Genomic DNA, 13,153 nt, shown 5'->3' with positions numbered 1-13,153 from the left:
TTGTGAAGAATAATATAAAGAAGGAAAAGCAAGCAAATGTGGTACTAACTACAAATCATTCTTACTGAAATATTTCCAGCAAATATGTGCTTTTGGCAACATTTTACTAAATGTTTGACATAACACGTGAAAATAATGAAATTACGTTTCTTGTTATAATTATCTGTCATTCTAATTTTGATTAATTTAGACTGACTTTCCGCCTAGTTGTTTTTAATTTTTAAAGTTCTATTTATTATTTTACCAGCAGTAATTAGTCCTAGCTTTTACCAAGCTTGTACTTGGTCTTTGTAGTAAATGAGTTAGAAATTCCAAAAGCCAAATAATAACTCTTAGTACCATTTACTACACAATGAGCTAAAGAGAGAATTTAGCTTTTCAGTAAAAGTTTAATTTCTGTAAGTAGAGGAACACAATTCAGAACGCTTATGTTTTATAATAAATGCTTAACTACCCTCTTGGTGGTTTTATGTTGACCTAGAACATTAGCCAAAAATAAATTTAACTTCTATTTAGTAGAAATCTTAGCAGTAATATACATTTTTCTTAAAATCTTTCATTAAACAGGTAATGTTTTCACTATTTGCATAGAGATTAAAAAATGATAATTTCAAATGATCTATATTTTTTAAACAGTTTTTCCCCAGAAGCTTAAGGTTTTATTTAGTTTTATACTTTCCCCTTCACCCTAATTTCTGATATAGAGAAATTTTCATGTACAGGATTCTGTTTTATACTCTAGCATACACAAAAGAGACCAAGAGTAGATATATACAAATCATTCTCCCCACATATTGCTGCTTAACTTAAGATTTAGAAAAAAGAAAGGCTGAATGAGTATTCGAATACACACACATACACACACTTTCCCCTCTTTCTCTCACTCTGTTTTTTTTTTTTTGCTCTCCCCTGTTGCAATTCTGCTGTCCTTGGGGCCACGTTTAGAAATTTTGGTACATAGCTTGAGGGTTTTCCCAAACTCGGCCAGCAACTTTATCTGCCACCAAAGGGACAATAAGTAGGCAGGTGGAAGGGAACAATATATCTGGACATTTGAGAACATGTCATTTTGGTGACCTTGTTATTTTATTTTTTTTAAACTATCTTCTTTTAAAGGTTTAATCAGTGGAATGAAAAATCTGGTTACTCTAATCCACAACCACAAGTCATTAAAAAACTGGCTCATTGCTCTGTGTGTTCCCATCCAGGTAAGTAGACATAGGGAGTGCTACCTCTAGAATATTAGTGTCTGATACCTGTGTTTTCATCCCTGTTCTTATAGTACTTTGTACACACCTGCCCTCCTCACTAGATTGGGGATTCTCAGAGTCAGGAGTTGTGTCACATACACATAGTAGGCACTCAGTAAATGTTTATTACTGAAATAATGTGATGTAAATGATAAATATAGGATAAATGCAATTTCAAACTATGCTACCAAATTATTTAGGTCTTCAAATTATGTTTTCAATATAGAAATTCCTTTTAAGAAAAAAAGTATTATACTGATGATTCTTGGGAGAGAATGGAACTGAAACCATTTGTTTTTATGTCAGTGACTTATATTTATATACTTAAACGATCTTAATTGTCCTATAGAGCATTTTTATTGTGTGTGGAGATAGTGATGTAAAACTAATTTCTAAGACACGTTCACTATTATTGAAAAGAGCTTGGATCCTCTTCGTTAATCTTGGTAAAAAAAAAAGTGATGTCACTGACATGTACTGGGTCAGAAAGGCCTTTTGCTCCCAAGAGAGATTAGCAGATCACATTAGCTCATCTTTTAAAAGGAATTCTGCTTTATCTATTTGTCTTAATATGTTTTATTAACATTGTTAAGTTATAGATGAAGTCATGGAAGAAATAAATGTTTTTATAGATAAGATGCCATTCCTTAGTTTTTGATACTTTATAAAAGACAATTTTAGGTCATTTATCAATTTATCAATCAATTATGTATGTTCTTCCATATTCTCAAAACAATGTTGAAGGTGGTCATGTTTTCTTTTTAAAGGGAACTAGGTCCCCACAGTCATAATTTGTTCATGTTCCAAGCATAGTTTAAAAATAGCTATATAGGTAACTGAGAGCTGGCCACTAGCAGAGGTAATTAACTGCTATATTCTTTTAATATTCTCATTAAAGAAAACATTTCATGATTTATTAAGTAAATAAACTTTTTTTTTTCTTTTTTAGTGAAGATGCTTGGCCCTGAGCTAACATCTGTTGCCAGTCTTCCTCTTTTTGCTTGAGGAAGATTGTCCCTGAGCTAACATCTGTGCCAGTCTTCCTCTATTTTGTGTGTGGGACACCACCACAGCATGGCTTGCTGAGCAGTGTGTAGATCTGCCTGCAGGATCCAAACCCACGAACCTGGGCCACTGAAGCAGAGCCCACAAACTTAACCACTACGCCACCGGGCTGGCCCTTAAATAATCTTTTTTTAATACTACTAATATCCTACTTTTCTTGCATGTAGCTACCGCATACACTACAAAGTTTTTCTTTGTTGATTATTATAAATATATAATATCAAGTTACAAATTAACACCTTCAGAGAGGAGTAATTTACAAAAACAAAAAAAAGTAGTGTCATGTAATAGTAACAGCTCAAGATCTACTTTACCCTAAGAATTACTGTAGTGTTCATTACTCTGTTTGACCTATGTGTATTGAAACCCTTCTATATGCTAGGCACTGTGCTAGGGCAGTATTTTTGAAAGTTTGGGTCAGGGCAAAAACATAAAAATGTATGTAAAAGGTAATTCTAAAAAGCAGTGAAAATCATACTTTTTTGTATCTCCATAAAGGTTCACCTAAGGATCATGAGCATAATGGATGCAAATTATGTAAAACTGATCGATATTGTGAACCACATGATTATGAATACTGTTGTCCCTGTGAGTGGCACCGTACAGAACATGACAGGCAGCTGAATGCAGTAGAGAATGGTATTAAGAAGTAAGGTTTTCTCTTAATTCTTTTTTTTCTGGCATCACCTGTTTATACATCTGTGGTTGAAGTATTTCCATATAACCTTCCTCCATGTCTAGATTAGTAATGTTTCACAAAATCCTTTTCTTTATTCTGTGCAAAAATCAGCCTGTCTCAGAAGATAGTAATCTAATAGTGATTCAAAGAGAAGCTTAATGACAGGGATACTATACAGGGACGTTTTTTCATTAAATCAGAAGAGATTGGATGAGATGATTTCAGAGTCTGTCTAAAATTGCTTAATTGTATTAATAACGTGTATATAATTTATTTTCAGAAAAGCTTGCAGTTGTGAAGGATTCCCATTCCCTGAGGTAATAAGTAATGATTCAACTATGTGTTTATTTCAGAGGCTTTTTTAAAGTTTGAAGTCTCAATTGCTATTTTCTTTTCTCTTGCTAGGTTATTCAAGAATTCCTTTTGAACAAGGATAAATTGGTGAAGGTAATCAGGTACCAAAGGCCTGATTTACTGTTGTTTCAGGTATCTGAAAATAAATTCTTACTTTATGGTATGAAGTTGGATACTAGGACAATAAGAATAGATAGGCACTCTGATTGGTCTGAGAGGAGATTTAAAATAGATGCCTATTGACTGCCCCTATGTTTTTCAGCGTTTATTTCTAATCTTCATTCCTCTGCCACACACTAACCATACTTTGCAGACCATAAGACAAATCATAATTGTGCTGTTCCTTAGAAGACACCTTAAATACCATGTACAGATTGTATTCAGGGACATGTTGTGGGAGAGGGGCTAATAACAAGAGAATGTCAGGATCAAATATATTTTTATGGTAAGCAGTATAGTTTATAAGGGCATTGGAATTTGTAATCAATAACCTAAATTTAATTTGGACAGTCTGTCACTTACTGGATATATGTTATCCTCAGAATAGAAATAATATTCCTTATCTCATGAAGCCACTATGAGAATTAAAAAAGATAATTTATATTAACCTCTAAAATAGTAGCTAGGGGAAACAGAGTGGGTCAATAAATTATAACTACTTGTTGCTTATCCCTACTAACAACAGTAATAATAGCAACCAACAGTTATTGAACATTTAAAATTTGCTATTATATTTAACACATTACGTGTAATCTCACTTTATCTTCATAATCCGTGAGCTGGGTTCTGTTTTACAGTTGGGAAACCTGAGGCTAAGAGAGGTTAAGTAATTGACCCAACATCTAGGAAATATGATACTGGCATTCAAATCAAGAACCCTCACACTTAAACATTGTGCAGTATTGTCTCCTTAGGAGGCTCATTGTTCTTTCTGAGAATATTCTGATTGATACTACTTTAACTAATGTTAATTCCGGAGGAAAAAATAAGATCATTTGAAAGTGCTGTTTGTCTCCAAGAGATAATGAAATCTTATTTTATTTTTATTAAATTTACAGAGATTTACTCTTGAAAAAATGGAGTGGCCCAATCACTATGCATGTGAGAAATTGTTGGTGCTTTTAACCCGCTATGACATGATAGAAAGAAAGCTTGGTAGAAGGAACTCTAATCAATTACAGCCAATTCGGTAATATAAAGAATTGTATGAAGAAGTCTCTTATTTCCATTTGAATATCTTATGATCTAAAATATTCTTCTTAATATCTTTAATAATGGGATATATAGCTCTTTGTTTTATAAAGATGGAGGAATGATCTACTGGAATATTAAAAGTTTATTCAGGGCTTACAGTCAAGACAACATAGCGAGTTTGTGCTTTGACACAACTTTTCTGCTTCAAACATGTAGTACTGATAAATTATTAAAAGAAATAAATATAAAAAGATATAGCCAGGCTTAATCGGATAACTATTTCAATGGCCCAGAAAGGAAACAAAAATGTAAAGTGAATGGAGAGACTGAAACTGAGAATTGATGAATCTTGGTAAAGGATATGTAAGTATTCATTGTACTATTCTTGCAATTTTTCTAAAAGTTTGAAAATTTTCGAAATTAAAAGTTTGGGAGGAAGTATCAAAGAGAAAAGATAAACTACAAAGGAATGACAACCTGGTGGCACACATCTTTCATGACAGTAATAGATTCCAGGAGATGATGGAGTAATATTTTAAAGCTTTGAGTGAAAATAATTGGCAACATAGAGACATCATTAAAACGTTATTCACAGTTGGTGAGGCATCTTCAGACATGAAGACTAAGAGTTTAGCTCTCACGGACCCTCATTAAAAGCACTGTTAAAAGATGTCCTGCAGCAAGAAGAAAAATGAACCCAGGGGGCCAGCCTGGTAGCATAGTGGTTAAGTTCACACCCTCTGCTTCAGCAGCCTGGAGTACACAGGTTTGGATCCCAGGCATGGATCTAGCATCACTTGTCAAGCCATGCTGTGGAGGCATCCCACAAAATAGAGGAAGATTGGTACAGATGTTAGCTCGGTGACAGTCTTCCTCAAGCGAAAAGAAGAAGATTGGCAACAGATGTTAGCTCAGGGCCAATCCTCCCCACACACACGAAAATGAACCCAGAGGGAAGATGTGGATAACAAGAAACAATGGTCGGCATAGAAACTGATAAGACATATTTAGCTCATTTAATAAACTGACTGGAAAAAATATGCATATCTGCATAATGCTTGATGATTAATATATGATGATGATAATAAACTAAAACTATGCATGTAATAAACCCAAAATATGCATTAAACCTTTGAAGGTAACCAGTAAAACTTTAAAAATACAATCTCTATCTTCTAAATACATAAATAAGAAAGTAAAACTGTCAGACAAAAAGAATACAGGAAGGAGGAAAGGGAAGTAGCAAAGAAAAAGTGTGGTAACAGAAAACACAAAGTAAGATGTACAAATGCGTCCAACTACATCTGTAATCACAATAAGTGTAAGTGGATTAATTCATCTATTAAATTACATTATATTGGATGAGTGAACAAAATTCAGCAATATTCTGCTTATAGGGCATATGCAGAATAAAACTCTACAAAGTTTGAAAATAAAGAGATTTAAAAGACAAATATTTACCAAAATGATGTAGGAAAATTAACAGAAACGAAATAGACTTAAAAACAAAAATTATTATGGAAAAGAGAAACACTGAAAAATAATCAAAGGTACAGTCAGTCCACTGATGGGATCTAACAATTATAAACTTTATGCGTCTGTCAATAAAATTGTCTTTTGAATAAACTAATCAAAGGAATAACTATGCATTAATTCCATATATTTTCGGAGCATTATAAAAATCAATAGAAATTGAATTATTCAGTCTAAAAATTAGAAATTTCCAAATAACTCATGCAATTGGACCTCATTAGATGAATTTATTTTTCAGAATTGTTAAAACCCGAGTCAGAAATGGAGTTCATTGCTTTGAAGTAGAATGGGAAAAGCCTGGTATGTACACTTTAAGCAAAATTTATAACATTTGCCCGTAGATGTTTAGCAAATATCATATACATATGAATGCATAGAAGAAATACAGAAGAAACCTATCAAATGCACCAAGGGTTAATTCTGTAGTTTACCTGTTATTTAAATAGGCTTTGACTAATAGTAAATATGAAAAAGTTTAAGTAACTTTATTTTGATCCTTAAATGGATATTTCTTTTGTAATTAATGTTACGAAAATAATATGGAAATTGTTTTGATTTATATTTCTCAAGAAAATGCTACTACAAATGGTCTGGTCATTGAATTTCACTATATAGGTGGGTCTCAGACAGAAATCTAGGTTGCTGATGGCACCTGGGGTTCTCTTCCTCCCCTTTCTTCCACTCTTTTTAGTTTTCATGGGAATTCGTAGCTGTCAAATTACTCTTCTTTTGCTACAAGCGGAAATACAGTGAACTCTGAATTAGTTCCAAAACTGAAGGCAAGGAAAGCACAGATCATTTAAAATGGAAAATAATCCCAAATTCATTTCCAATTGGCTTTTAAATTAGATTGTGTGATTATATTTGAATGAGAGAGAGTGGATTTGTTTAATGAAAGTTTAAGCTGTAGGCAACTTTGAAGAATGAAACTATAAAGAATGAGATAAGCAATAATAGGAAAATAGAGGGCTGAAGAATTTTGAAAACAGTTTAGGAACAGTTCCACCAGGAAAGAAAATGGCATTAACCCAGTTTGGCGGTGCATCTCCTCCGTCTGGAACTGAGGATTAGGTACCTAGTTTCACTTATCCTTGTGGGAGCTATCCGTTGAGGGAGAAAATGTACCCCAAGCTAGTCAGACTAGAAACACTTTAAGTTCACCTGTTTCTATTGTTTCTACTTTAAACTCAATTAATATTTTTATCATAACTTGACTTCTCAAAGTCAATTTTGTGCTCATATAGGATAAACACAAGAATCTAGTCTACTATTTGTATATCTTATTATAAATTTACGTGTAAGCATTCTCATTTTCATTTATCAGCTGCTTGTGAGTCCAGTATTCCTGGGCTTATAATCAAGAGATTGATAACCTCTGAAACAACAATCGGGAAAATGTAGTATTTTTGATGACCCCTTCAATTCTGTTCTTTTCAGAAGCCACCATTAAGGAAAGTTAATGTTGAAGAAGTTTCAGGAAACTGTCTGTTCCCATTCTTTATCTGTAATTTTAACATTTACTATACTAAATTAAAGTCAACTTTATCTAAACAAATTTTCTATGCTCTAAGCTGCTCCTACCATCTCTGAACCAAGAGAATTTAAAGTTCGAATTTAAAGGGGATCTCCTTCCAGCTTTTGCTAGGCAGAATAAAATCAATACTGCACTAGTATCAACAGATGATTAGAACAGAGATGTTGTAAAGCAAGATTTGCAATGAGTTGTTCATTTGTGGATGACTTAGTTTACCTGGTAAACCTAGTTACCTGGAAAAATTGAATTTTTAAAATCTGTAATTAAGGCCGTTTTACTATATCTTTAATCTTTTAGAACATTATGCTATAGAAGATAAATATGGAGAATTGGTTCTGCAAACAATAGAAGAAAAATCATTGTTTGAGGCAGCTTACCCTGAGATTGTTGCTATTTACCAGAAACAGAAATTAGAAATTAAAGGGAAGAAACAAAAAAGTAAGTATTGCATTTGACAGCTATTTATGCCACACACAAATGTTATAGAAGAGCCACCTGTTCTATTTGAATCTATCTTGTCTAAATTTTGCTGAAAGTTATATAAAATCAAGCATAAAGATTGTGCTTTTGCTTCTTTGTCTTGACATACTTTCTTTTAAAACTGAAAAGCCAAGAGTAAACCAATCTATTGTGTTTGCTGACTTAAGCAATTATTAATAATGCTAATTATACTAACCACTTATTGAACAACTGGTACGTGTAATGTATTTTGGATTATAAATACTCTTTATTTCGCAGAACTCAGTGAAGAAAACAATTCAATTATAACATTGTTTCCAAAAGAAAATATTTTAAATATTTTGCTTTATAACACAGTTTCCAGGAATGCCCTGAGACAAAAAAGACAAAAATTACTTATATAGATGAGTTCCAATCTGAACTCTTTAGTTATTTGTTTACTCAAGGAAAATAAAATAGATTTTAATTGTATTGTCATTTTTTTTCTTTTCAGGCATGAAAATTAAACCTAAAGAAAACAATTTGCCAGAACCAGATGATATGATGAGTTTTCACTCACACATGACTTTAAAACCCACATGTGAAATCTTTTCTAAGCAGAGTTCCAAGTTACGTTTGGAAGTTTCCCCTGATTCTACATTATCCCAGGAATCTATTTCTGCATCATTGAATAGCTTGCTTTTACCTGAAGATGCTCCCTGTTTGAATACACAACAACAGTTAATGTCTTCTGCAAGACCTTTGGTTATGCAGCAAATTAAAGCTGTCAGTAAATCTCTAATTTCAGAATCTAGTCAACCCAGTACCTCTTCTCATAATATGTCGGCAATTGCTGATCTACACTTGAGCACCATTGACTGGGAAAGTACTTCTTTTAGTAATTCTCCAGCTATTCCAAGGAACGCTTTCTCTCATGGTTTAAAATCAGAGCTTGAAACAGCCATCCCTGATAGCTTTAAAAATATCCCAGGACAATTGTCATGTGAATCAGAGCAGAACACCACAAACATCAGTAAAGTGTTGGATTGGGATCTTCGAAAGTCTGATCCTGAAGAGCGTCTACTTTCTGGCATTACTGATTTACATCTTCAGGATTTGCCTTTAAAGGAACGAATACAAGTAAAATCATCATATCCTCAGGAGAATATACAACCAGATGTTGACCTAAAAACTTTATCCCTACTTACTGTAAAAGAAGCTTGTATTGCTAACAGTAGTTCTGATTATCTGTCACATCTTTCAAAGGATATTCTAGGAATTCACTTACAAAATGAATCTAGAAACTCTAAAGTTCTAAAAGGAGACCAGCTGTTTCAAGAAAACTATGAAGTGAATACTTCTATACCTTATTCCATCAATAACCCAGTAGTAAAGACCTCCAGTGTTAGAGGTGGACTACCAAATACTGCCTTAGATCATAGTAGAAAAGTTGATGTGCAAACCACTCAGAAAATTGTGATGAAGAAAAGCGTTTGCCTTGATAGACATTCCTCTGATGAAGAAAATGTCCCAGTGTTTGAGAAAGCTAAGTATACAACTCACAAAATGAAGCACAATTCTCAGAAGCATAACTCAGCCCAGTTCAAGAAAAATGATGTCAACAAATTAACTAACTCTAAGATACGTATTAAAGAAACTGAACAGTGTGTCCAGGCTTATAAAACAGCTGGAAATGAAGAAAACTGTTTCCCAGTGGCAGAGAAAGAGTCTCTGAATTTTCCACAGTGTCATAAGGAAAAAGAAGACTCTGGTGCTTGTTCGGATAGTCCTCTCCCTTTATGTCAGAGATTAAAACTGAGGTTCCAAAACACTTGAAATGAAATTAAAAATATTTAAGTATAACTTAGTATTCTAGTACAATCGACATTGGCAGAGGCAGAGGCAAGGTGTCTAGTTAATGTTTGGTAGAAAAATGTAATGTGGTTCTATATGTCACGAGACGCTTTTGCCTAAAATTTTAATCAAAATTGTAATAAAAAATGATACGTAAAACTTTGGTTTTAAAAGATGATCCTTTGTGGTGACAATTTGAGATAAGTATATTTTTAAAACATACTTTTCCCATTTTGTATATTATTGATTATTTTTTAGTTAGAGCTTTGAAATGTTAGTACAGTACCAGACAGAGTAGATGCTTCATCCATTTGCTCACTTCTACTCATTTCTTCCACAAGCCTCTGAAGTATTTATTTATATTCCAGCTTGCTCCCAAAAGGATACTTCTTTATAATTGTCTTCATTCTCACAATGTCTTCTATTGTGCCTTTCCTGAGAGTTATGTTTTCTCTCAATGTGAAGATATTTTTAATGTGCTCTTCCAGTTTTGGTAACCTTATTCTCTTTTGTGAGGGGCAAAAATGGAAAAAGAGAAGATGATCAATATATGTAGCAAAGATCATAGTTTTAAATGGCTGAATAAACTGAGAAAAGCTATTACTTATATATCCCCAGAAATTCATAGGTGGGCCAAATGGAAAAAGATTTGGAAAATAAAATGTCTAACCAGAAGAGGGTTAGAAACTTTCTCAGGATCACACAGCTAATTAATATTGGTGTAGGATTGCCTCCCAATTCATTGGTTTTTCTGTTTTCTTTCTCTTCTATAGCAATTTTTTCTTTCCATTACTCTTGGTTTAGAAATGAATCTACAGGGGCCAGCCTGGTGGCATAGTGGTTAAGTTCATTGTGCTCCGCTTCAGCAGCCCAGGTTCACAGGCCCAGATTCTGGGTGGAAACCTACACCACTCATCAGCCATGCTTTGGCAGTGACCCACATACAAAGTAGAGGAAGACTGGCACAGATGTTAGCTCAGGGTGAATCTTCCTTAAGCAAAAAGAGGAAGATTCACAACAGATGCTAGCTCATGGTAAATCTTCCTCAGCAAAAAAAAAAAAAAAAAAAATACAGTATTGACTTCAATACCTCCAAATATCAAGTTGTGTATTAATTTATTTAGCACTCAAAAATCCTAGAGGTAATGAGTTTGCAAAGGAAAAAGTAGGGGCTGGCCCTGTGGCTGAGTGGTTAAGTTCGCGTGCTCCGCTGCAGGCAGCCCAGGGTTTCGTTGGTTCAACTCCTGGGCGCGGACACGGCACTGCTCATCAAACCATGCTGAGGCAGCGTCCCACATGCCACAACTAGAAGGACCCACAAAGAAGAATATACAACTATGTACTGGAGGGCTTTGGGGAGAAAAAGGAAAAAAAAAAAATCTTTAAAAAAAAATAGAAAAGGAAAAAGTAAAATTGTCTCTATTTGCAGAGGACAAAATCGTATGTATACAAAATTCTAAAGAATCCAGTAAAAACTATTAAAACTGATTGAGTTCAGCAAGGCTGCGGGATACAAGATCAATAGACAAACGTCAATTGTATTTCTATACACCTGCAGTGAATAATACTAAATGAAATTAAGAAAACAATTGTGTTTACAACAGCATCAGAAAGAATAAAATACTTTGGAATAAATTTAACAAAATGTGCAAAACTTACACTTTGAAACTACAAGATATTGTTAAGAAAAATGAAAGAAAAATAAATGGAAAGACATCTCACGTTCATGGACCAGAACACTTGATATTAAGATGGCAGTATTCTTCAAAATCATCTACAGATTCAACGCAATCCCTGTCAGTTCCAGCTGACTTCTTTGCAGAAACTGACAAGCTGATTCTAAAATTCATATGAAAATTTAAGGGACACAGAATAGGCAAAACAATTCTTGAAAAAAAGAAATGGTAGCACTTACCGTTTCTGATCTTGATTTCAAAACTTACAAAGCTGAGGTAATGAAGAGTGGGTTGAATATCATAAAGGTAGACACATAGATCAATGGGATAGAATTGAGAGTCCAGAAATATGACCTCACATTTATGTTTGACTGATTTTTCAACCAGAGTGCCAAGACAATTCAATGGGGAAACAATAGCCTTTCGGCAAATGCTACTGGTACAACTGGATATCCATGTGCAAAAGAATGAAGTTTGAACCCTACCTCATACAATATACAAAATATAACTCAAAATGGATGAAAGACCTAAATGTCAGCTAAAACTATAAAACTCTTAGAAGAAAACATAGACATAAATCTTTGTGGCTCTGGATTAGGCAAAGGTTTCTTAGACATGATGCCAAAAGCTCAGGCAACAAGGAAAAAAATGTATAGACATCAAAACTAAAACTTTTGTGTTTCAGTTTATGTTCCACCAAGAAAATGAAGAGACAACTCAAAATGGGAGAAAACATTTGCAAGTCATTAATGTGTTAAAGGACTTGTATCGAGAATGCGTTGTATAAAGAATTCTTACAGCTCAGTAATAAAAAGACAAATCACTCAAAAATGGGTAAAGTATCTGAATAGACATGTCTCCAAAGAAGGTATACAAATAGCCAATAAGCACATGAACAAAATTAACTTCATTAGTCATCAGAAAAATGCAAATCAAAGCCACAGTGAGATACCACTTTATAGCCAATAGGATGGCTAGAATCAAAAAGACAATAACAAATGTTAGTGAGAATGTGGAGAAATTAGAACCCTTATAACCTGCTGGTAGGAATGTAAAACAATGGGGCAGCCACTTTGGAAAAACTCTGGTGGTTCCTCAAACAATTAAACGTAGTTACCATATGATCCAGCAAATCCACTCCCAGGTACATACCCGAGAGAAATGAAGACTCACATTCACCCAAAAACCTGTACACAATGCTCCATAGTAGCATTGTTCATAATAGCCCCAAAATGCAACCAACTGATGAGTGGATAAACAAAATGTGGTGTATCAATACAATGGGACATTGGGAATAAAAAGAAATGAAGTACTGATACATGTTACAACATGATGAACCTTGAAAACTAAGTGCTAAATGCTGAGTGACAGAGGCCAGTCACAAAAGACCACATATTGTATGATTCAATTTATATGAAATGTCCCAATTAGGCAAATCTATAGCAACAGAAAGTAGACTCGTGGTTGCCAAGGGCATTGGAGCAGAGGAGGGAAAAGGGAATGACCACTGATGGGATGGGTTTTTCAGGAAGCTGGTGGATGATGAAAATGTTCTAAAATTGATTGTGGTGATGGT

The 13,153-nt window shown here is 33.9% G+C and overlaps 1 protein-coding gene across 1 annotated transcript in view; it reads left to right on the top strand.

Moving 5' to 3' along the window:
• The window catches only part of GEN1 (GEN1 Holliday junction 5' flap endonuclease), a 34,859-nt gene extending 24,070 nt beyond the window's left edge, over positions 1–10,789 (top strand). Inside the window, exons 7-14 of the mRNA XM_046661577.1 lie at positions 1,117–1,208; positions 2,814–2,964; positions 3,275–3,311; positions 3,400–3,480; positions 4,407–4,537; positions 6,314–6,375; positions 7,907–8,047; positions 8,562–10,789. Of these exons, the coding sequence (XP_046517533.1) occupies positions 1,117–1,208; positions 2,814–2,964; positions 3,275–3,311; positions 3,400–3,480; positions 4,407–4,537; positions 6,314–6,375; positions 7,907–8,047; positions 8,562–9,883 (2,017 nt within the window). The 3' untranslated portion in view covers positions 9,884–10,789. The remainder of the gene's footprint in view (positions 1–1,116; positions 1,209–2,813; positions 2,965–3,274; positions 3,312–3,399; positions 3,481–4,406; positions 4,538–6,313; positions 6,376–7,906; positions 8,048–8,561) is intronic.
• Positions 10,790–13,153: the final 2,364 nt, after the last annotated feature.

Source organism: Equus quagga, chromosome 5, assembly GCF_021613505.1.
Source record: "Equus quagga isolate Etosha38 chromosome 5, UCLA_HA_Equagga_1.0, whole genome shotgun sequence".
NCBI classification, from domain to species: Eukaryota; Metazoa; Chordata; class Mammalia; order Perissodactyla; family Equidae; genus Equus; species Equus quagga.
Note: the sequence above shows the minus strand (reverse complement) of the source record. Positions and strands in the feature narration are given on the sequence as shown.